The sequence below is a fragment of the Zosterops lateralis genome, assembly GCF_965231275.1.
Source record: "Zosterops lateralis genome assembly, chromosome: 5".
In the NCBI taxonomy this organism is placed as follows: domain Eukaryota; kingdom Metazoa; phylum Chordata; class Aves; order Passeriformes; family Zosteropidae; genus Zosterops; species Zosterops lateralis.
The window spans coordinates 61,694,220-61,718,560 of record NC_139766.1 but is presented as its reverse complement, the minus strand read 5'-3'; the positions used below and the strand labels follow the sequence as shown (position 1 = coordinate 61,718,560).

At 40.1% G+C, this 24,341-nt stretch overlaps 1 protein-coding gene across 6 annotated transcripts in view; it reads left to right on the top strand.

Annotated features, from left to right (window-relative positions):
- Positions 1 to 23,386, top strand: part of PTPN13 (protein tyrosine phosphatase non-receptor type 13) — a 111,632-nt gene extending 88,246 nt beyond the window's left edge. For 3 of the 6 annotated variants that reach the window (XM_083861274.1, XM_083861276.1, XM_083861275.1), the window contains exons 25-48: positions 247 to 390; positions 2,142 to 2,235; positions 3,018 to 3,103; positions 3,649 to 3,811; positions 4,730 to 4,944; positions 5,026 to 5,124; positions 6,831 to 7,192; positions 7,390 to 7,564; positions 8,872 to 9,030; positions 9,267 to 9,438; positions 9,541 to 9,751; positions 10,808 to 10,878; positions 11,535 to 11,596; positions 12,253 to 12,400; positions 12,719 to 12,895; positions 14,209 to 14,288; positions 15,493 to 15,548; positions 16,606 to 16,709; positions 17,824 to 17,972; positions 18,547 to 18,637; positions 19,256 to 19,593; positions 20,124 to 20,339; positions 21,045 to 21,107; positions 22,105 to 23,386. In XM_083861274.1, coding sequence (XP_083717400.1) covers positions 247 to 390; positions 2,142 to 2,235; positions 3,018 to 3,103; positions 3,649 to 3,811; positions 4,730 to 4,944; positions 5,026 to 5,124; positions 6,831 to 7,192; positions 7,390 to 7,564; positions 8,872 to 9,030; positions 9,267 to 9,438; positions 9,541 to 9,751; positions 10,808 to 10,878; positions 11,535 to 11,596; positions 12,253 to 12,400; positions 12,719 to 12,895; positions 14,209 to 14,288; positions 15,493 to 15,548; positions 16,606 to 16,709; positions 17,824 to 17,972; positions 18,547 to 18,637; positions 19,256 to 19,593; positions 20,124 to 20,339; positions 21,045 to 21,107; positions 22,105 to 22,185 — 3,516 coding nt within the window. In that variant the 3' untranslated portion in view covers positions 22,186 to 23,386. The remainder of the gene's footprint in view (positions 1 to 246; positions 391 to 2,141; positions 2,236 to 3,017; positions 3,104 to 3,648; positions 3,812 to 4,729; positions 4,945 to 5,025; positions 5,125 to 6,830; positions 7,193 to 7,389; positions 7,565 to 8,871; positions 9,031 to 9,266; positions 9,439 to 9,540; positions 9,752 to 10,807; positions 10,879 to 11,534; positions 11,597 to 12,252; positions 12,401 to 12,718; positions 12,896 to 14,208; positions 14,289 to 15,492; positions 15,549 to 16,605; positions 16,710 to 17,823; positions 17,973 to 18,546; positions 18,638 to 19,255; positions 19,594 to 20,123; positions 20,340 to 21,044; positions 21,108 to 22,104) is intronic. The other 3 variants (XM_083861279.1, XM_083861278.1, XM_083861277.1) reach the window with 2 other exon arrangements.
- Positions 23,387 to 24,341: the final 955 nt, after the last annotated feature.

Genomic DNA, 24,341 nt, shown 5'->3' with positions numbered 1-24,341 from the left:
GCCAAGCACATTTCTGTGCTAAACCTGTTCAATGGCAGGAATGGAAGAGTTGAAGCAGTGAGCCTTGAGTCTTACTAATTGATACTTTGCCAGGTGGACTCCTTCTGGCTGTGTCTGACTCAAACCCCCACCCTTTAGGGTCTTAGCTGGAAACATCTGTTCTAAAAGCAAATCATTGTCTCTTTTTGTTTTGTTTGTTTCTTTTTCTTTCTCTCTGTCTCTTTTGTTTTTTTCTTGTAAATAAAGGATTCTTCCTCATCGAATACAGCAAACAAAGTGAATTCTAAAAAGATTTCTTCAACGCTTCTTAAACCTGGAGATATCTTTGAGGTTGAACTAGCAAAAAAAGATAACGGCTTGGGAATAAGTGTCACGGTACTGTTTGACAAGGTTTTTAGATGTTTTCTCTTTTTCTCTACTCCCAGCAACCCATTAAATTGCTAAATTACAAGGAAGCAAAATATTTTATGGGATCACATTAATTATATGTATTTATTGATGTGTGATTAATCTTACCAAAGATGAAAAAAAAATACTATTAATTTATATTAATTTTCTTGTCATCTGCCCTTTAAGTAATTCTTGTTTTTTGTTTTATGGTGGAGCCCAAAAGTCCTAATAGACTCTTATCACAGATGCTGCTTTGTGAGTACAAAAGGCAAGATGGTCTTTGTCCCTTGCTACCTAATCTTGTGGCAAATTTTCAAGGAAGGCAGTGAGACCCTCCCAGACTGGCACGGCAGGCAGTGGAAGCGGTAGTGTTATTTAAGAGTATCTGTGCACGCTCAATCACATTCACCATGTTCAGTGTTCTCCCTCTGCTGGAAAAAAGGCAGAAAGCAAAAAACTACTTAAACCCAAATGAGACCTAGCTGACACTGCTTTCTTGAAATTTGAGGCAAAAATATATTTTTTAAGACCGATTTCTCTTCAGGCTATAAGATTTTGTCGGTAGTTTTATGTTTAGGACCTGTCATACTGCAGAGTGGCACTTCAGGGAAGAAGAGAGTAATTTACAACTGAGATGCACGCGTTTTCCACTGCATTTGTTTTTGTATTAAAAAATACATTTTAATGTATTTTAATATTCAGCTATTTTCAGTGGAGGAACAATTTGCAAGCCTAGCACTGTTAGCATATATGTGGCTAGGATTGTAAGAGGAGCAGAATGCAATTCTGTTATTTTGGCATCCCAGTCTATTCAAAGTCACGTTCTATTACTTTAGACAGTTGGAGGAACGAAGTTGAGCAGGAGTTGGTTGGTTACTGAGTAGCACCAGACCTGCTGTATGCCTGCACTGGCTTTGTAGAGATGTTAGAAAATGCCAGCCAATGCAGAGATTTCCCTTAAGGGGTGACCAGGTGGTGTCTTCACTGCCCTTTGCTTTTCCAGCCTCCATTCTGTCCCTGCATTGTTTTGCTGTACTGTGGTGATGAGGAGAGGTGTACAGTAACCTGTGAGTTCAGTTTTTCCTTGTGATACTGAGTGCTTTGGGAGGGAACATTAACAGACTGTTGGTCTCCCTCTTCCCTCTAAGTCTGTGGAGCACAGTGAGCCAGAATTACACAATGGTTTAGGATAGAAGGGACAATTAAAGATCATCTAGGCCTACCCCCACTGCAATCAGCAGAAAAGACAAGGCCCTCCAAAAACAATGTCAGTTCAGCTTGAGCAGCTTAGACCTTCAAACTTGTCTGAGCTGAGAGAAAGCAGCACTCCTTAATTTCCTGTTACATCAGAGAAGTTGTGTTGGAGTAGGACACTGCATGGTTGTGCATCTCCTGCTTTGGCATGCTGTGCTCTTGCACATCTCTGAGCTTTGGTGTGCATGCAAGCATGTGAAGTCCACCAAAATGCAGACATGTTTCTGCTGAAAGACATTTAATTTGTTTTGTGCGTTTGCATTGTGATGCATTGTGTTTTTACAATCTTCCCACCCCAACTTAATTCATAGCAAATTGCATGACTGCACAGAACATGCTTGATGTAACATTTTGGTTTTGATAGTTTCTCTGGTTTTTCTACATTCCAGTAGCCCAAATGCTTCCTAAGAACAGTTTTCCTTGTGTGACACTGTGTTTAATTACTAAGTATTCTAACTGCAAGAAAATTAATAATCCTATTTTTGTTTTCTGTTTAGGGTGGTGTAAATACTAGCATAAGGCATGGTGGTATTTATGTGAAAGCAATTATTCCCAAGGGAGCAGCTGAAGCAGATGGCAGAATAGAAAAAGGTAGGATTTCCATTCTTTAAGTGGGGACCCTTTATGTGAAAAAAGGGCAGAGGACTGTCTGTGGGGGACTTAAAAATATCCTGTGACCTGTAAACTAGCACTCAGTTTGCCTCCTCTCCTTGTACCTTTTTCATTGGGAAGAAGAGCTGTTTTTCCAAGCTATTGCAGTTGTCATTTTAAGTATTGCCTTGATAGCTAATTCTGCAGGTGGAGATTAAAAAACTAACGTACAACAACTGCAGAACCAGCAATGCTGAGGTTGTGGAGGGGAAAAACAGGAGATAGGCTGTGGGATTTTTGTTCTCTAAAGCAGCCTATGTTAATGGAGAATGCTTCTCTGTTCCAAGCACAGAGAGAGAGGGCTTTGTGTTATTTGTGGCCTTCTTGCTTGGCACGCCTGGCAACTCAGTACAGAAAATGCTGTAATTGTTATGGCTCTTCTTGTTAGTAAGCCAGGCCACATTCTTCACTAAAGTGAGCAGTCCCACTGTGGACTGAGATTTGTTTTGAATAAAGAGTCTGAACTTTCTGGCAGACTGTCACTCTGATGGTTAACACTAGGTTTGACATGGGATTATCCCACAGAATCATTAGATTGGAAAGGACCTTTGATTTGAACCATATAATTTATTTGCAAAGTTCTCTTCTTGACTCAGAACATGGAGGGGAGGGAGAATTTCCTTAAATAACTGTCCTTGTTAACTCAGACTTGAAGCTTTCTGTGCATCATAGATGTTTTATAGGTGATGCTCTGCTTACTTTTTCTTAAATTATTAATGTAGGTGACCGTGTACTCTCTGTCAATGGGATTAGTTTGGAAGGAGCTACCCACAAGCAAGCTGTGGAAACACTGAGAAACACAGGCCAGGTGAGTGGCTGCTGGTTCTGCTCCTGTGTGTGGTAACCCAGGTCTCTACAAGTGAAAAGAGGTAAAGGAACCTCAAGACTGGAATTGTCCCCAGTCTTGTCGTGGTTACTTTAGGTTTGCTTTCTTAGACTCCTTGGCTTCCTGGCACACTCAAAAATAGCCAGTGATTGTACACATTCAGAGCTGCTGAGGACTGCTATTTGTGTTCACTATATGAAATGTTTTTAACTAAATTCCCTCTACAAATGTGCAAGTGACACTGTCTTTGACACCTCTTAACACCCTCACAACTTTATAGGAAGGAAACCCTTTCTTGCTCTATTATTGACAAGGGTCTTGCAAGTCCATTAGTGTATTTTGGAGGTTGTCATTTCCCAGCCCTTAAAAATAAAGAAAAATTGGAGGATGTGTATGGGGAGAGAAGTGTCCATAACACTTGCTGCTGTAAAAGTCTGGGCCCTGAAAATTAGAAGGAAACACATACTCTAGACTGTGCTATCTCTGTGACTGTTGCTGGTTAACTGGAGAATGTTCCATCTCTTTAGGTGGTGCACCTGTTGTTGGAAAAAGGTCAGCTTTCAGGGGCCAAGGCTCATGCTCCAGTGACACCACAGTGCACACTCCCAAATCAGGCGGGGCAGTGTGAGCCACAGGAGAAGCCACCAACAGAATCTTCAAATGCCAAAGATTACAGCTTTGTCACTGCAGGTGAGGTAACACAGAGCAATTGTCTTAACTGTCAAAGCATCCTGTAGTTTCATAATATTTTCTTCACTTCTTAGGATGAGAATGAAGTGGATAAGAATCTATACCAAGCCCTTTCACATAATGCAGTCTCCTTCTTTTTGTGCTATTTTGTTTCTTTTTAAGACTTGCTTTCACATCTTGGTTACTTTGATTTAATTACTATTAACTGTTTGCTCTCTCACTGTTTCATGTTGTTTCCTAGTTTTCATCAGCCTTAGATGCCAAGGCTGTAGCAAGGTTGGAGTAAAGGAGGCACTGCTCTATCTGGTGCTGCTAAGGGGTTCCAAGAGGAATTTAGATATGTATATATAAATGAGTACTTCTGTGGGTCCTGAAGTTCCTGTCTTAGAAGAGGGAAGACACATGAAGAGCTAGATGAAGAGAGAAAGATTTGTGCCCCTTACTAGAGGGTGACATAATTCAGCCTCTCTTGTTGGTGACTTGTGCAAGTGAAGGGAAGCCTACCCAGATGGCAAAACCCTTGCAGATACCTTTGGGTCTTCTTGCATGGGATCTATCCTGTCAGCCAGGAACTCCAGTTGCTGCTCTCACTAATGGCCTGATCAGTGGCTGGAAAGGGTGTGCCACTCTGTACTTTAAAAGGTTCCTTAATAGAATTCCTGGGGAATAGTCCTTTGGAGACACTCTGCCTTTCTGCATATTGATGCTGTCAGGCCAAGCAATCAGACTGAGAAGTCATAATCAGCTTTTTGTTGTCTTTAACCTGGAGGGATCTTTTGGGTAAAACTTCTGTTCAACTCAGAGAAAGAACCATGTGAGGGGGAGATTGCACGTTGTCCTGTCTGGAATAAGAGCCCCAGACACTCATTCCCATGGCCATGTGCTATAGGAAATAATAAGCTAATGTTTCTTTTACAGAGAACACATTTGAAGTAAAACTCTTGAAGAACAGCTCAGGCCTTGGGTTCAGTTTCTGCCGTGAAGATAACCTGACCCCAGAGCAGCTGGGCTCAACTATTGTGAGGGTGAAGAAGCTCTTCCCTGGGCAGCCAGCTGCAGAGAGCGGGCAAATCGAGATCGGGGACGTCATCCTCAAAGTGAACGGGGCATCGCTGAAGGGTTTGTCCCAGCAGGTTGGTACCTTTAGTAGTGAAACTCACACTGTGGTAGCCCTGCAAGGCTGCATCTGACAGTGACTCCCTCTGTGGCCATAGGAAGTAATCTCTGCTCTGAGGGGAACATCTCCAGAAGTCTCTCTTCTCCTTTGCCGGCCGCCCTCTGGAATACTACCAGACATCGATCCTTCACTGCTGGTAAGGTGTCTGGCATGTGATTTCTTTTTTAACATTATTTGCTAACACAACAAACTGTTAACAATGTTAACATACATTGTTCACATTTTAACATTAAGGTTCATTTATTCAATCTGGTGGGTGGCTGGGTTAGTTAAATGCAAGATGCAGGTGGAATAATGGGGAGAGTGCTCACAGAGATGTGGTTCTTGGAATGAATCCCTTAGGAGTGCACTGTTTTGTGTGAATGTTCAAGGAATATATGGCTTCAAAAGCATTTTTCCTCCATTTTGTAGCCTAAGACATGAGGAATAGATTTAATACTGTATTTCTGGGGCAGAGATTTCTTTACAGCCCAATGTTTTGAAATTGATATCAGACAGAAATTGCATATTTCTGTGAAGGATATTCTGCAAAACGCCAATATGGTGTTGATGTATGTAAAAACAGGGAAAAGATTGTTGTATTCACCTCCTGGAAATTAGAGGTATCGCAAAGAATATTTTCAGAATGTTGCACTAAATAAATTGAAAGAACAGAAGGCCATTTTAGGATACTTGAAGAAATGGAAATTAAATGTGTTTCAGCAAAAGAGAGTGTAGAGGACAAATTGCCTGAAAATTAAGCTTTTCATAATACAGGAAAGTGTAAAACTAATGGAGACAGGTCTTCAATTTAAGTTCCCCAGGGAATTCATCACAGCTCTAGGCCTGCCAGAGTTCAAGAAGCATTTGGACAAGGTTCTCAGGCACAAGGTGTGATTTCTGAGGCTGTCCTGTGCAGGGCCAGGAAGTGGACTTGGATGATCCTTGTGGTTCTCTTCCATCCCAGGATACTCTGATTCTGTGATTCTGAGTTACTTTAACATTATTTTCAAATAATAAAATCATTGAAGTCTGATGGGAGAAGTTTAAATGTACAAATACAAATTTAAGTGAAATTAGGATTGTAGTGAGAGATGAGCAACTGAGCAAACTAATAATACAAATGACTACTGTAACAGACCTGTTTGTAATGTGGAATAACAGAAACTTTAATAGAACTTCAAGAAGGACTTTAATAAAACAGTGCATATATTAAAAGACAAGGAAAATCAGAATTTTTCTTTACATTATCATAGGTTGATATGTTCATGTACACAAGAATCTGGCCATAAAAGCATAAATGAAGCTTTTAAACTTTTTCTGTCTGCTGGCTGACAAAATTCTTGGGAATGAATATGTGACAATTGGCAAAATTGTTATTAATTCTCGTGGGAGTTAATAACTTGGTTAACAGTTAAGATAATTTGGAATAAATTATCTTAATTTTTGTTGTCTGTTATTGTTGCTTTTTGGTTGGCAGCTTCTGTTTCCCTCCTCTGTGAGATTGGTTTGACTTCAGTAGCTCTGTGAGCCTCAGCTTCTGGTTGGAAGGGATTTCATGGTAGTTGCATAGATGACTGCTGGACATAGTTTGAAAGCATCTGTCAGTAGGCTTTCTGAAGCTAAAGTATTTTTGTTTTCCTTAGATGAATTTAAAGGTTTCTAGCAGCATAAGTTTCAAAGTTTTGTGCACTTTATCTTGGCCAAGTTCCATTGAACTTTTTGAAACAGTGCTATGATATGTTTCCATAGTTCAGTCAGTAGTCACTGACTCCTTGTTTTTAGTAATTTTGTATGGTCTTTGAAACTTTCTTTTGTCATCAGAACGGGATTATGATGCATTAAATGCTTTTGCTCTTGTAGACCCCCATCCATTCGCCCCAACAAGTTTTTCCAGAGGTCAGCAGAGAAGTTTCTGGTCCATCAAATGGAGAACAAGGTGACAGCTCAGATGAAAATGAAACTACTGATCTGAGCAAGAAAAGGCTAAAATCTCCCTCCAGAAGAGACAGCTACAGTGACAGCAGCAGAAGTGGTGATGAGGAGGGGATGGAGTCAGCAGCACAGAGGGGCCTTGGCTGGAGTTCTGCGCTGTACCACAGCTCAGGGGAAGCTGAGGCACGGGCACAGAGCCGCTATGAGACACACCCTGCTCAGAAGGATGCTGTTCGCACCATCCTGTATCCTGACCAAGAGGCTCTCGGCAAGACAGAGCTTGAGGACAGGTATGCTGCTGATAATGATCCTCATCATCCTGCAGATGTGTTTATAAGAGTAGTCTGTTGGACCTATTCATAAAAATACTTCTTTTGGTTTGTTTTTTAGATCTGCTTAAAGTCAATCTTGGCTCATATATTAATTTATGAGTGACAGCCATATTGTACTTATTCCTGCTTTTCTCTTTTTTCTGGTTTATCTGTAGTGATGTGCCTTTGGATTTGCCAGTGATCCCAACCTGTAGAACTGTACCTGATGTTACCACGTCCATGTTTATAAATGACTGCTATGCTACTCCTGTCTCTGAGCTGACTTCACACCTGGGAGAAATAGATTCATTACTCACCCAACTGGAAAAAAATGCCGAAGAATATGAGCCAGTAATACACTATTTCTGTCTTTAAGGAGCATAAATGTCCCACTGGGGTTGTTTTAGCCATGGTTTTGAGAGTGGATAGAAATTAGGCACATTAGTTTACAAGTGGGATAGTTATAGGTTTTACTTGCACTAATCTGGGTGTGTGCCTTGTAAATGGCACTTACATTGCCATTTGTAATCAATTAATGGCAGCTGCTCATACCAATGTCTGCAGGCATTTTCTGTGTGGGCCCTTGAGCTGATGCATTTCCCTCTGTGTATGTGGAGGCATCCACGTGTACATTTGTGGATGCATATATGTCCATTTCATGGGTCATTTCATCCTGGAAACCTTGGCATTAAATATTTACCTACCTCTCAACCATGTACTCAGAGGAAGTTTAAATGGCAAATATCTTGCTTCTGCTCTTTTAGTTTCAGGTGGTTGTTCAGAGGTCAGAGAATAAATTGAGGCATCAAGGGTGTCAGGAGACCCTGTTCTTTACTGCATTTTTAACTATGAATCCCAAAGATTTCCTGCTCTGCTGCAAGGTGGAGCCTATTTTCGAGGCTCTTCTGAGAAAGTTTCTTGTCACCACAGAAATGTCTTGTGTATCAGAAGGGACTTGACTTCTATATCCTCACATAATCTGTTCAAAGATTGAAAAAAAAATTGAAATTGAACCTTGATACATCCCAGTTGTGATGAGGGTCTTCCAGGTTATAAAGCTGTTCTAGCCAATACTCCATTTTGACAAGAAACTACTTTCCTTATCCCTTCTTCAGAAGTTTTTCTCCATCCTTGATGCTCTGTGATTTTCTTTTTAATGCAAATGAGGCAGATACATATCTTTCAAATCAAAATTAATGCAAATTAAAATGGGAAAAACATGTGCATGTGTTCAGTTTCAAGATAAGCTCTATGGTATTGTATCTCACAGTAGGAAAATATATTCACTTATTTTGTTCTGAATAATCATGGATATTAAGATATTTAAAAATGCAGAGCTTTTCTTATAGATGGCAGCTATATAAGGGTAAAATAAGGTGTGAGTTTTGATGTGTGCCTTCAGAATTTTGTTTAACTCATAGACCTTCAGCCCCATGTTATTTCCATATAAAAAATTATTTGGTTCTGTCTGAGCTCATTAGAACTGCTTATTTGAAGCAGCTAAGCTGAGCCTGATAAGAAATATGTCTTGTTCCAGGTTGGTTTACCAGTTAAATCAGTAGGTAAATCAGTTGTCTGCTTCCAGCTGTTTGAAATTCAGTAAAATGTTTGTCTTTCTTCTTATTACCTCTTTGTAAAGTGCTGTCTTGTCCCCCTAGGAAGTGGAGCTCCGAGTGACTCTGACAAAGTCAGAAAAGGGCAGTCTGGGTTTTACAGTGACCAAAGGTAACGACAGTGTTGGCTGCTACATTCATGACATCGTTCAGGATCCTGCCAAAAGTGATGGGAGACTCCGGCCTGGAGACAGACTCATAAAAGTGAGAGAATTAATGTTGTCATATGCAGGGATTGCATGAAAGGGACAACTTTGAGTAAAAACAAAAAAAAAAGGTGAACTGTATCATAGGCCAAGTCAAATGTGGTTAAAGGACAAAGGCACGGGCCTTCTGAGAGGGCCTTCAATAGCACTTGAGAGCAGCAATAAATGCTTCCTCAGTAATTTTGTCTTGCTTGGGACCTAACCAGGACACCTGTGTTGTTTTTGTTGTTGCAGGTTAATGACATTGATGTCACTAACATGAGCCATACTGATGCAGTCAACTTTCTCCGAGCTGCCCCAAGGACTGTCAGATTAGTGCTGGGGCGTGTTCTGGAGTTACCAAAGATGCCAGTGTTGCCTCATTTGCTGCCTGACATTACACTAATGTGCCATGAGGAGGACCTAGGTAACATGGAATTAATCTGCTTCTTGACCTAAAGAAACATCATCTCCTTCTGTTACGAAGAAATCTTGATTTTTGTTGTTTTCCCCTTCTTCCCCTGTGCAGGTTTGTCGTTATCAGGAGGCCATGACAGCCTTTATCAAGTTGTGTATATTAGTGACATTCTCCCCAAATCGGTTGCTGCCAGAGAGGAGAGTCTCCACATACTAGATATTATCCATTACATTAATGGAGTAAGCACACAAGGAATGACTCTGAAAGAAGCCAAAAGAATGCTGGAAACATGCCTTCCAACAGTGGTGCTCAAAGTAACCAGGTGTGTTCTGGAAGCAAATACTTCCCTGTACTTTTTATTTTTCTTGCATGATTGTATGAGTATATGTATATGAGTGTAGGAGTAAAACCTGTTCCTGGTATGACAGGAGATTCACCATGTTACTGAGGACTGACTCCACAGAAAGGGTCTGTAAATTCACAGCTTTGCAGTGCAGCATAAGGGTACCTGGTACTTGCTGTGCTTTGTGCTTCTTGGGAACGCAAGGCTGTGCCCACCTCTGAGCTACAAGTGTTCAAATAGACCCCATGCAATCCAGGAGGAATTGGTCAGAGACCTGCTGTGGCACTTGGACACTCACAGGTCTGTGAGGATGGATGGGATTCATCCAAGGATGAATGGAAGAAGTTGGCAGGAGAGCTCACCAAGCCACTCTCCATCATTTGTCATCAGTCCTGGCTCGCTGGGGAGGTCCCAGGTGACTGCAGTGTGACACTCATCTGCAAGAAGGGCTGGAAGGAGGATCCAGGGAGCTACAGGCCTGTTGGCCTGATCTCAGTGCTAGGGAAGGTTATGGAGCACATCACCTCAAGTGTGACCACACAGCATGCACAGGACAAGGGGATCAGGCCCAGCCAGCAGGAGTTCAGGAAAGGCAGGTCCTGCCTGGCCCACCTGATCTACTTTCCTGACTGAGTTCCCCATCTGGTGGATAAGGGAAAGGCTGTGGATGTGTCTACTGGATTTAGTGAAGTCTTTGATACTGTCTCCCACATTCTCCTGAAGAAGATGGCAGCCCACGGCTTGGAGAGATGCTCTTCGCTGGGTTAAAAACTGGCTGGAGTTGAGATAGTGGTGGTGAATGGTGCTAGTGGGGTGTCCCCAAGGCTCAGTATTGGGGCCAGTCCAGTTTCATTCCTTCATTGATGATTCGGAAAAGGGGATTGGACGTGTCCTCATTCAGTTTGCAAATGGCACCAAGTTGATTGGGAATAATTAGCAGTTTTACCAGTAGTACTGCTTACCTCAATATCTGATGATTACTGTGATTTACTTATTTTTTAAAATAAATATTCCTGTAAATATTTATTTTCACAGAGATGGTCATGCAGTGTTCCCAAAATCCAGAAGCCCCGAGAACTCAAGTCCATGGCTGATGAAAGCTAATGGTAAGATTAGCTTTCATAAGCTTGCATTTCATAGCAAATGAAATGCACCTGTTTATAAAAATAAAGGAACAGATATGGGCTGTAAGATACTTATCCTAGTCCGGCTTATTTTGACAAGCTCCAACAGGAATTTGCTTGACCTTTCCTCTAAAACCTCCATGAAAAGAGATTCAGCAATAGTCTTTATGATGTCATTTCTTGTATACTTTAGAAATTCTCTCTAATATAGAGCAGAAGGGTTCCTTTGAAGAAGGACCCAAATGTCAGATAATACTCTAAAAAAAAGTAGTCAATGACAGGTGTTTGTGGGGTTGTATCTTGTACATTTGGAGGAAAAGGGAATCAACGCTGTTCTTGAAGGTGCATGTTTCCACTGTAAGTTGTTAATCTATTTATCAACATTTCTTTTTGCTTTGAGTTGGTTACTTGTATTAGCATTTATCCTTTCTGATCCCATTAAATAGAACATTCAAAAAGTCATTACATGAAGTGTAGTCATTCAGATAGAAGTTTGGCAATGCATAGAAACCAGGCAGAAATGCTACTCATGTTGTAAGATAGTATTAAAAACCTTACTTTTTTATGAAAATAATTGATGGGGGCTAATTTAATTTTAGATAAAAAGTTGTTGTTGTTTTTTCCCCATTTTTGTTTAGGTTGTTCCTGTGGTGATGCCTGCGATAAAACAGAAAAGTCAACTGATTCTCATGAGCCAAAGGTAAATGCTCCTCTCTTGTGCCTGTTACCATTAACCAGAAAAAAGAATCTACTTCAAACACTTTTAAAACTAAATAAAGGAATGAAACAATCTGTTGATCAAAGTATACAAACCCACTATTATCAACTGACATGAATAAGCAATGATCATAATAAATGTGCAAGTTTTTTTAATTGATCTTCTCTGTCTTTGGCACTGCTTTGTTGAAAGACAAATTGTCTTATAAGAAGGATCCAAAGCTATCATCCAGAATACTCCATTCAACCCGCAGTTTCTGCAGATGCTTTCATATTATATTTTCTAGGTGGTTTTCATTTTTTCCCCTTAGTTTTTCCTTAGAAATGCTGTGTTGTGGGACCAAAAGTATTGAAGCTTGCATACATTTTATAGGGGTTATAATAATGTTAAATACTACAGTGTGTTCTCTTGTAGAAGCTGCTGCTTCATCACTGTGTGGGTTCTTTTCTTAGTTGCTTTAATTTTTTTTATTTGCTCTTGTTATGTGAAACTTCCCACCCATCACCCAGGTATCTCAGATGATATGAATAGAGGTTTTTATATGTTGCTGAGGAGAGATGAGAGCTTTTCAGTGGTTGTTTGTTGCTTCCACAAACTGCCAGGCTCTTTAAGATTTGTACTGTTCTTGGCTTTCTCAGGTCAATGGCAATGGACCTTCTCAGGGAAATACAGAAAACAATATCCATCACACAAAAGCACTAATGAACCACTCAGAAGCAGAAGATGCCCCTTCCCTTGGATTTACCGATCAGATGTCAGATTTTCCTAAACACCTTGACAAAACAGGTAATAGGAGGTGAGATGGGGACTGCATCGTTCTGTCTTTATTGTACCAGTGCAAGAGAGTGGCATGGTTGAATATGCTGAAATAAGTCAATGTTAGGCTGGCAGTCACTTTTAGAAGATCATTTCCAAGTATTGTGCTTTGCTTTATAGGAGTTAGTTGATGTTGAAAGTAGTTCTGTAGAAATTGGATTTTGTGTTAGAAATAAAGGAAGGTCATGGTAACAGCTAGAAATAGTGCCACGTGTCTGCCCCTTTAAATAATTCTCCCAAACCATTCTATACTGGGAAAACTTGTAATTTTGCACTATTTGTCTTCAGGAACAGAGGTTCCAGATGATGAGTATTATGATGAAGATGACCACAATGAAGTTGTCCAGTATCTGTTGGATGTTGTAGATGAAGAAGCCCAGAACCTTTTAAATCAGAATAATGCAACTTCAGAGGCTCAGAATCTTCTACATCTCCAGAAGGCTGCATCAGAAAACCACCTGCCAGGTAACACCAGCCATTAGAAAAGAACATCACTGACAGCAAAACACTCTGAAACAAGGTGCCAAATTGGCAGTTGATTTGTCAACAGGGAGATTTGATCGGCATTGATTTGATGTCTGAACTGGAGGTTTCCCAACTTGAACACAGACAAATAGTTGCTGATTACCTTGAACTTGAGATGCAATGTAATAAGTGTGGTTCTGGTTTGAAAAATCTGGATTTTGCTTTAAGTAATCTGGGAAAGTTATTCCTATTCTAGAGTTGTCTCTTGAGTGAAATTCCTATTCTTAAAGCACCTGATCCTGCAGCTGCAGTCATGTTGGTGTGCTGAAGCATTTCAGCATTTCATTGATTTCAGATTGCACAACTTGGAAATGTGTTGAGATCGCTGAAAACCAATTAATTTACCAACCTTCTTTGTCTTTTTTAGAAAGACTGGCTTTTTTCCAGTACCTCCTTCTGATTGTGCACCTTTCTTTTCCTTCATTCCATCTCCTCAGTTTTACTTGTTACTAACTCAAATGTAGTGAGGAGTAGGATTTGTAGTTCCTTTGTGGTGTCACACTATGTATGCATGCTCCAAAAATTCAAGCAAGATGCTTACTACTTCTGTAGAGATTCCTTCTAAAACCCAAGATAAAACTTTCAAAAAAATGTAGTTATTTCAAGTCATGATGTCAAGGTCACTGGGTTATTGTAATTGGTCATTGCATTAGAAGTCCGGAATCACTATGGTTCTGGCTGTGCCAGGATCTCAGCTGAGGAATACCATTGGAGCTGCAGTACTTCCAGTTTCCTGTGGACTATCCTTTGTGACTGAAGATTAATTGAATCCGTAGGATATGGCAGCAGAGTGCTTCCATAGCAGACAGAAACAAGCCAGATTTTATCTGACACATGCTAATTACATTTTGTTAATACAAAGAGTGAGTAGAATCCTGGTTTGGACCTACTGCTGGTCTAAATCTAACTGAATTGTAGAGAAACCACTGGGGAATGTGGTAACTTAGTAGCTGCAGTCTGTCCACCAGTTATGCCGTGACACAGATATTCTGTGCAAACAACCTCACATGCCATGGCATTTGTTCCAGTTATAAAATAAAGAAACCTAAAGTCTGATTATCCTAAACAGTAAGAGCTCTTTTCCAATATGCTGGTAGCAGGGGGCCTTAAAAAAATGTTTTTTGGTTATTCTGGCACCTGTATTCCCTGTCTACTGCCAGACATGTGCAACAGGATTCATGACTGTGCGAGGGTGGCTCCTGGACATTTTCTGGTGTGTTTATGCTGTATTCCCTGATTTTCTTGTTCACTAGAGATGAATGGAAGGGTGATGGAAGATAAGTCTGAGGACACAGACTGTGATGGGTCATCTTTACCTGAAGATTTTTCAGAGGTAGGATGGCAAGAAGCTGGCAGATGATCTTTTAATTTTTTTCTTTATTGGCATAAAACTGAAGAAAATAACATTACATGTCCTTTAAATGAGAACATCACTGTAGGTAGTAGCTTTAAATTATGTATAAACATTCTTAAATAGCATATAATTATCATAAGTTACCTATATAAGAGAACAAAGCATATAATTATTTTACACTATCATATGAAGTCCATCAGCTTTTTTTTTTCAAAAAGGGTGGTAATAAACTACCTTGTTAATGCTGCTTCACCTTTTTAATCTAAAAGATTTCAGTAATTCCTACTCAAAGAAGGGAAGCAGTCACAGTGAAAATGAATGCTGTATGGACTTTACTGTCTAAAATGTGGATTTGAAATTCCTTCTGCTTTTTTTTTCCTAGGATAAGTTCATTAGCTTGAATAACTTCTATGTGGGTCTACTCTACTCTGTTATTGTGTGTCCTGTTTTACATCAGTCATTGGATGCCTGGGGTTTGTCTCTTGTTTCAAATCAGCAGAACTCTGTCTCTCCAGTGCATCCTGGCTCTTGCAGCTTTCTGTCCAGTTAGTAGAGCTGAAAATCAAATCAGGAACCTGGCTCTCTGTCAATCTGCTCTAGGGAAAGCCACAAGTAAAATTCTCCCGGTATGGCAGTGGAAAAGCAAATAGGCCTAAAATGTTTAATGATTTTGTAGAGTTTTTCTTAGAAGAAGGATGGAAATGCCTTCTTTTGTGCTGAATCTTCATTGTCTGCTGAGGAGGGTGTGAATAGGAGTGTGTGTCATTTAGAGGTAGTGCCCTGTTATGTTACATATTCACAGTATAGGAACTGTGGCTTGGCAGTTCTGAGGCAGAATTTTTCACTATCAAGCTTACCTCATAAAGGGTTCTAAGTATTAGAAACAAAAAAAGCCAGCTGGGGAAAACTTAGGTGACTCTACTGCTGCTGTGAGTCAGGAATGATTTTAATATAGCTTTTTGGCCTTGTTACAGTAGAGTATCTTTCCAAGCGCTCAGTGTTCTTGTCCTCTGTTATTTTGGGTTAATGAGATGTCTAAAAGAGGAAAGTCTTCCATTATGTGCCGCTTTGAACTTACTACCCTTCAGAAATAGTCCCTGTTATTGTTAATTGTTTAAAATTTGCAGTATGTGAATGTTTCAACTATGTATTTTAATGTGTTTTGAAATACTGCTTCTTCTAGCCAACACATGTAAATGGTTGTGAAGAGTATTGTGAAGTAAAAGCTGTGCCAGAAAGGTAAGATTTCTTTTCTAGTACTGCTTGAAAGCAAAACTGTGAAATCTGGAAGTCTGAAGTGTAATGCGTTGGAATGAGAGAATAACAACAACAAAAAGCCAAGAAACCATCCCCAAACCAAACCCAGCAAAATATCTGTGCAATGTCTTGTTGAATTGTTCTCGATCTATTCCTTACTTAATAAGTTCTAATTTGCCTGAATACTAATTGGCTTTATGTGATTTACTATGCCCTACTCTAGATTGTGTTCAGATGTCTGCAAATAACATAATTTGCATTGTGCTAACACCTTGGTATTTAGATGTGAAGAAAACATTCAAACAATGCTATTTTCAGTTCAAAGCTATACAAGCTTCATTAGTGTTACATCTTCTGGATTTAGACCACTGCAACTCAAGTGTAGAGTTCTTCTGCTCCATCAGCTCCCTTTTGGATGCCTGGGGGATGCTGTTTTTTTCCATGGAGCATGAAGCATATGCCTGACCAAGTTACTAGCTAGCTGTCCCTTTGAGCCACTTTGAATTTCAGATATTCTCAAGGTTGTTTTTCTTAGTGAAATAGTTTTAATCTAAGTGAAAATTCAGTGAAAATGTACATGGTTTTATGTTGTTATTTATGACCTAAAATACTTAATACATTCATCAGCATCTTCAACAAAGCTAGAAAACTTGCAATTGAAAATAGATACTCAAGTGTAGTGAATTGTATCAGTGGTACAAATCTGCTATTGGATGTTATTTAATTGCTTAGCCTTTGAAAAATAATTGCAGTGGTAGTAATTACTAAATTTGTATACTCCTGGCTCTTTTTCCACTGTTACCTTTTTCAGATCCCCTTTGGGGATGTAAGAAAAAGGGAGGGGGCAAAAAAGTTAGGGTTTTGAGATCACTGGTAGGAGTCCAGTCCAGAAATAATTGTAGCTATAAATTACTTTCTGGTGAGATTTTTTTGTTTGTTTTTGTTGTTGTTGTTGTTTTGTTGGGTTTTTTTAAAACTAGGTTGCAAATGTTTTGATTCTAGGTGTTCTTTCTTACTTCCATACCTTGTCCTCTTGTAGATCCCCTCCACAGCCTTCCTTGAGCCAGGCAGATGAGGAGGAAATCACATGGGGAAGTGATGAGCTGCCAATTGAATCAGTCAGCCAGGAACGTGTAAATAAAGGCAAGGACATTTAACATAATCAGTGGAAAACTTCAGGGTCACATTACACAGACAGAAGTGAATATTTTGAGAGATCCTGGATATGTTTTGAGGGTGTCATGGCAGGTATGAGGGGGATTCTGACAGCTCATGCAGCAATGCACTGGGAAGGATCTCTACATCTTTGTGTGGTGTGTGAGTTTTAACCGGAATAACTGTTGGCAACATTGTGTCTGTAGTTGTAGAAGAGCTGGGACCAGCTGAGATACTTCCTTCCTCAGTACCTGTCTCACAAAAACTGTAACAGTAAATATATGTTTGACTGTGATTAGATTGATATATCATGTGCTTCACATACCAGCTCAGATTAGGCACTACTTTTAGCTGGACTGTCATTCTTCCAGTGCTGCTCAGTGTGGCAGAGTGGAACTCTGTGCAGTATGATGTGTTTGGCAGAATTTAGTCTTCACTTCTTTTCGGCTAGCATTAGAAATGTCAGTTCCTGAAGTTCATATACAGCAGTCCTTTGCATTCATTTAAAGAAAAAAAGATAATCCATGCGATACTTCAAACTAAGTCAATAGATTTAGGACACTTCTAATTGCAGTACCAGGGAGACTTTAGGTTTATGAATTTTGTTGTGCTTCAGAGAAGCATGGAAGGCCTGATGGGAGGCAAGCTGTATTGGGAAAAGGAGTGTCCTTCCAAGTGATAACTGTAAGATGTGCTATATACATGTTGAGTATCAGTGCTAAAAACAAGTCACAGGCTGTAATGTGGAAAGTTCTGAATTTATCCCTGTGTCTGTCCATCCATTTTTGTAGGTTATTGTGTGAAGAACTTACATTTAAATGTATTTGAAGTTTGTTCCAATGTATTTATTGGAGGTTCAGAAAAATACTGCCTTTAGTTACTGGATTCATCAGAGCTGATTTTGTGTCTTACTGGTTTTGCTAGTTAATTTGGGTTTGCCTGTCAGACTGAGAGGAGAGCTGTGCGTTCTCTCTGGTGTATGGAGGCATTCAAGAGAAAACAGGTAGTGCAGTGGTGAACAGCAACATGCAAATCCAACTGTGAGCTACAGTTTATGTTTCACTGGTTTTAGCTCTTTATTTATATTTGTAACTTCTGCTAGATTTCCCCCTAGTGACAAATGAAGAGATCTCTGCACTCCCTACTGTGAATGTGCTCCCTGGAGGCAAATATTCAGGAACCAAATTGAAGTCAGTGATCAGGATGTTGCGTGGATTGCTGGAACAGGGAGTCCCTTCTAAAGAGATTGAAGTGAGTAACTATTTGTCCTTTAAAGTCCTTTTTCCCAGTATGAAACAAAAATAGAATGGCTGGATCATCACTGCCTTGAATACCACAGCTCTTTAATTGGAAGCTCAAAAGAGATGAAAAGACTTTACACCAAAGACTTCTCTCCCTTCTCCCACAAGCTGCTGAGAGATGAGATCAGTTTGAATTCAGTTCATAAGTGTTTTTTACATCATTCTTGCTTCTGGTAAATTACCAAGTGAATACAGTGTAAATGGGCATAGACAAAGGCTGTGAAGTCCAGCTGCTGAATGTGAAACCAGTCTTTCCAAAGTCTTAATTTAGACATGTTTCATGATCTCTTTTTTTGAGATAAAATATTTACTGGATACTAGGTGGGGTTTGGTTTTGGGGGTTTTTTTGTTAATTTCATTTTCTTGGCTGTGTAAAAGATTACTTCCTCTGACTGCATTATTTTGCATATCCACATTAGGGTTTGATATTTAATTTTGTTTGTTAATGACTTGATAACATAACCACTCTTACTATTATTACCAATCAGTGCTTTCCTGATGCACATGTAATTGCTTCTTTACAGAACCTTCAGGAGTTAAAACCTCTGGATCAGTGTTTGATTGGACAAGCAAAGGAGAACAGGAGGAAGAACAGATATAAGAACATACTTCCTTGTAAGTCCAAACTCATTTGAAATTCACAGCTGATATTCTGTCACCACCGGTATGCTCAGATGGATCAGATCAGAGGTGGGATGGTTTGATTCCTAATCTTAGTAAGGGTGAAAATAAAGCAAGCCTTTATAAAGCAGTTTAAGATCAGTGAATAATATACTACTGTGCTGTGATAAGTAGGTATATATGTTCAGACTTTCCTGTGTCTTAAATGATGTATACCAGACAAGGTTTTTTCAGTTCTACCCATGCAGAATTGGAAAACCAGACATGTGTACTATTGTCAGTAAATCTCCTGCCATAGAAGTCTGCTTTTTAGGTGTTGGGAAGTAAGAACTGACAGAGGTTAGTTCTATATGAGAAAAACTCAACCTCTGTTTTCCGGAGTTGCTGTAGTTCAAATTGCTTATCCCACCTGTCTGCTGAATTATGTTTTTCCTGCAGGCATCTTTTTCTTTATTGAAAGTACCGATTAGTGCCCTAAATTTATTTGTTTTAAAGCAAGTTGTGGAAGCATCTGTGGAGATAAGTGCTGTGTGAGTGTGTAAGGCTCAACACTGAATTGTGTGATGATGTGCACACCTAACGTGAGGTCTTTCTGTTGTGTGGGGATGACAGATGACACCACCAGGGTCCCTCTTGGGGTTGAAGGTGGATACATCAACGCCAGCTTCATTCGCATGCCCGTGGGGAACGAGGAGTTCGTTTACATTGCGTGCCAAGGACCTCTTCCTACTACTGTAGCAGATTTCTGGCAAATGGTTTGGGAGCAAAACTGTACTGTGATTGCCATGATGACTCAGGAGGTTGAGGGAGAAAAGATAAAGTGTCAGCGTTACTGGCCAGATGTGCTCAATAAAACCACCATGATCAATGACAGACTACGCCTTGCTCTTGTGAGACTTCAGCAGCTGAAGGGCTTCATCATCAGAGTGCTGGAGCTTGAAGAGATTCAGGTGAGTGAATCTAATTCTGCATACTTAGAGTTTTTTCTGAGTGTTGCCATATTTATCCTTATACTTCTGGCTTGCCTGCTTTCACTTGCATTGTCTGCATCAAGAGACAACCTAGGGCTTCTCCTCTTTGCCCAGTGATCATTACTGGGCAGCTGTTCCTCCTTGCAGCTTTGTGCTGCTCTGTGACCTTTACAGGAGAAAGCATTTGGGACAGGCTACGATTTCATTACACTAATGAGAATCTAAAGTCTGGCTCCCACTGGCCATAGAAACATATGTAGGGATATGAAATTCACTAATAATTCAGCCTGGTTTGTTGACTCCTCTGTGTGATCAGCTCAGTCTGCACAGTGAACCTTACACTTTTAAGTTACTTACTGGTTATTTCCAGTTTAACTCTTGTTGTATTGAATTACAAAGCACCTTCACTGGGCAAATCCCTCTGTTCTGAAACTTTCCTTTGGGAACTCAATTACTTTCTTTTTTATTCTTGCCACGTGCCAAACGGGGGTGTTGTTTTTGAACTTCAGACAGGTGAAGTGCGGCACATTTCCCACCTGAACTTCATTGCCTGGCCTGACCATGACACCCCGTCCCAGCCAGATGATCTGCTCACCTTCATCTCCTACATGCGGCACGTGCACAAGTCAGGACCCATCATCACCCACTGCAGCGCAGGCATCGGCAGGTCGGGCACCCTCATCTGCATAGATGTGGTCCTGGGGCTGATCAGCAGAGACCTGGATGTGAGTATCCCAAAGGATGGGCTCAGTGGTGCTTCTGACCTGCAGGAAATGTGTTCCACTGCACTCTTTTAATGAGTGTGCCATGCTGTTGGCAATACCATGTTCATTTGTTGGTGATCCCAGATGAGAGGGCTCTAACATCCAGTGGCTCTTGGGTTAGTTCAGGGAATCTCAGCAACCTGGTGCCACTTCAAGTGTGTTGCAAGGACATCTTCTACCATAGTGGCACATGGCATGGGAAAAAGTGTTGCCGTGCAATGGCTTGGGCAATTGGTGGAAGGGGTTTGTAAATTAACTTTTCCAGCACAGTCAGGGATTGCTTTCTAGAGCGATCCACAGGAGGGTGCTAGCTTCCTTATGTTTATGTCCTTCAGTGGCCTGGGGTAGCAAAACTGTGGTGAATTTGTAAGAAAGATGAGCTATGTCATGCTTAGCTTGGAGTTTTTAAGCACCCTCTGAATGTCTAAATCTCTCTTTTCTGCACACTTAGCTTAGAGTGAGCAAGTACAGAAAGAACACAAGAGAAGGGGGGAGTGTCTGGTGGTTACCTACCAGACAAACACAGGCAGTAGTGAAGTATTTGTTTCACTGCTGATGTATACCTAATTCTGTTCCCTGTTTTGATGCTGGGGATGTTTCTTTGTTCTGCATGTCTGAACATGTCTGAAATTTTTTGAATGTTTAACTTGCTGTTTGTTTTGGTAGTTTGACATCTCAGACCTGGTGCGCACGATGCGTCTGCAGAGACACGGGATGGTTCAGACAGAGGTGAGTGTGGGTTCCCCAGGTGTTCACTGCACCATCTGAAGTGCCAGAGGACTTCATGATGCACACAGCAATTGTCTTTGTGTGCACTGCAATGTGACATTTGTCACAAGAATTAAATCAGATGAGTAGCAGCATGTATTTAACATTTATTAACACAAGCTGGTTTTAACATGCTGTATTGTTTTGAACTGTGTTTAAAAAAATGTGAGTTTTCATCTTCAGAAGTGTGTGTTTATAGAGGAAGTCAGCTAAGCTTTTTTGGCTTAAAGTTGCATTATAAACTGAAGAGAAGGCCTAACTGTAGCTGCTGTGAATCACTGATACTATCAGAGATGTCCTGAGATCTCCTTTGGGAAGATATTCAGCCAGAAGTTCAATCTTTTAGGAATAATCTGGATCTAGAGCTAATTAACTTTAGAGATGGTCATCACAAGGTCTTGTTAAAATCTGCACTCTTTCTTTGAATGGGAAGGAATTACAAAGTCATAGTTAAAAAAAGCCCTCGAAATCAAACCACTAAACTATCAGCCCCATGCCCACCTCACACCTCAAAACATGTATCAGCCCCCACACCTCTATCACTGAGATTAAGGCAAGAAGTTGCATTGTCCTCTGAGCTCTCTATTAGTTGGCATTGATGCAAGTCCTTGAAATTCACTTTCTGTCTTCATTTCTGCTTATGTAAAGTGCCTGATCTCCTCTAGGTGGTTTTGGTGTGAGAGGATAAATATCCCATATGAAATAAATTTTTAGTGGAAGTGACATGTCTGTATTTGCTTCAAGATGAGGTTGTGTATTTTTCCACTGTGGCCTTTTTGGGGGGGCTTTTTGTTGTTTGGGGTCTTTTGTTTTCTTTGGGATTTGGCAGTGGTGGTGGTTTTATTATTTAATAGTATAATTAGTATTGGGAGTGCTGTGCAAACTGTGAAGTGCAAGTGAGAGCACTTATGTGGTGAAGGCATTTTTCACATGTTCTGTAATTTCTTTTTCCTTGCAGGATCAGTACATTTTCTGCTATCAAGTTGTCCTTTATGTCCTGAACTATCTCCAACATGAAGAACAACAGAGAGACAAATAAAATACTGAGGCAGAAGTGCATTTAAAATAAGGAAGCAAGGAAAGGAGGTTGAGAGGCTCTGGAGCATTTTATTTGTCCTGCCAATAGTTTTCTATTCCCTTTCTTCAGTTGCTGTCCAGTGTCTTTTCTATAAAGTCTCTCCATCATTCCAAATAAGGGATATAGTTCTGAGGGAAAGGGATAGCTCATACAATACCACTATAATCTTCCGCCCCATGGAATGCACATGTGAGATTTTTGTATAAGAATATTTAATAAAGCTGCATTTTTTTTGCAGCTTCCTTAATATGTCAAAAAATACTGAAAGAAATATATTTTAATTTAAAAAGAAAAGTAAAGAAGAAGGAAAAAGTAATCCTATACTACTTCCTGCAGTTCTGCAACTGTTTTGGGGTATTTCTTACAGGGTGGGGAAGTGGGAGGGACGAAGCAGTATTTTTATCCTGGCAAACTTTATTACAAAGACTAGTAAAATGTCTCTTTTGAAAGCTTATTTGTGGCACAGAATTTTTGCCCTTCTAGTACAATTACAGCTATTTTAGAGAGGGCATCTTGAAATCAGCATTTAAGTTTTAAGAGATGCCTGTTATAGCATAAGGATAGTCGTGAATGTTAACTGTGTCACAGTTAATAATTTTTACTTCGTAGAGTTTCATGTACATATTTATATACTTTTACACACACAAAAAAAGGAAAAGCTGAATTATTGGGTGTCTAACCTTATAATTGATTAGGCATCTCTACTCTGTAAATAAAAATATACCTAATGTACACGGATCACAGTGGGTCTGGGTATTTTTGTGTCCTTGTGACTGATTTTTCTTGGGCTGCCATGGCATAATTCCTTGTGGTTGCTGCCCTTAAGATGAAAGGGTGTGCACTTTTTAAGTTTTCAGTGTCCTTCTATTCTTCAGTATCTGTTTGGAAAATCTGGCAAAACTGTGGGCTCCTTTCTGGAGAGTTTCCCCATTATGGTGAAAGGAAGGCTTTATCTTCCCTCCCTCCTTGTTTTTCAGCACAGCTGGGCATTGAGACCATATCACTTTTTTGGGGGGGTGTGTTTGCACTGCCACTGCAGTGATCTGGTAACAGTATAACCTACTCTGCTTATGGCAACCGGGTTTGAGGTTGGAGGCAAGACAGAAGATTCTGAGTAGCTCAGTGGTTTAGTGATACTATAAACAGTCAAAACTGTTCTGACAGAAAATTTTCATTTTAAGCTCTGTGGGAGCCCCGGATGGTGAATAAATGGTATCAGCCAACACACCAGCCTTGAGTGGTCATTCAAGGGCTTGGGCAATATTCCTGCCCCAGCAATCCTTGCCAAAAGTGAGGCTTTTGACTTGGCTGTCAGGAAAGGTTTAAGAGTGCTAATTTAACAGCATTCTGCATTGATGTGGTGGAAGTAAGTTAGGGTCTGGTTATCATTCAAAGTTTTGACTCTTCAAAATAGTAGTCCACGGTGTTCTAGTGTCCCAAAACTGAGGCAATCGCTGCCTTGCAATAGCATGAGTTAGAAAAGGAAAAGAGCCTTTTTCACTTGTCAGTAATACTGTGTATTTTATTCCCTCCAGCATAACAGCAAAACTGTGCATTTTTCAGAGCAGCATAATTTGAGGAAGGAAAATTAATCTGTGTAGATAGAAGCAGAGGTATGATTAGCCATGTTGGTAGTATACCTGTATAAAGGAGCTATAAATTGAAGGCAGAAGATTTTCAGGATAACATTTGTATACAGGCAAAGTAAGTAAACACAGCAGGTTAATACACTGCTGCTGCTTTAGTGTAAATACTGAGTTCAGAGGGTTTGGGCATGTCTGGGTTTTAGAAACAAAAAGTGTTATGGTAACCAGACAGTACAGTTAAGGCAGTTAAATTCTTCTTTTAAATGTTTTCAGATACATGCCAAACAATGTAGAAACAGGAGGAGATTTTGTATAACATGCTGCATGGAGCCAAGTACAGCACAAACAGTTTGCATAAGATTACAGCTTATGGAGAACACAAATCAGTAAGGGAGTCCAGGTTTTGCTGCTTGTCCTCACAGATATGATGATGATCTGTGGTATGCTGTGTTATACTCAATTTCAATTTCATTTTAATGATGGACACACAAAAAAGCAGAGGATAACTAACTTCACCTAACCTCCCCTTCC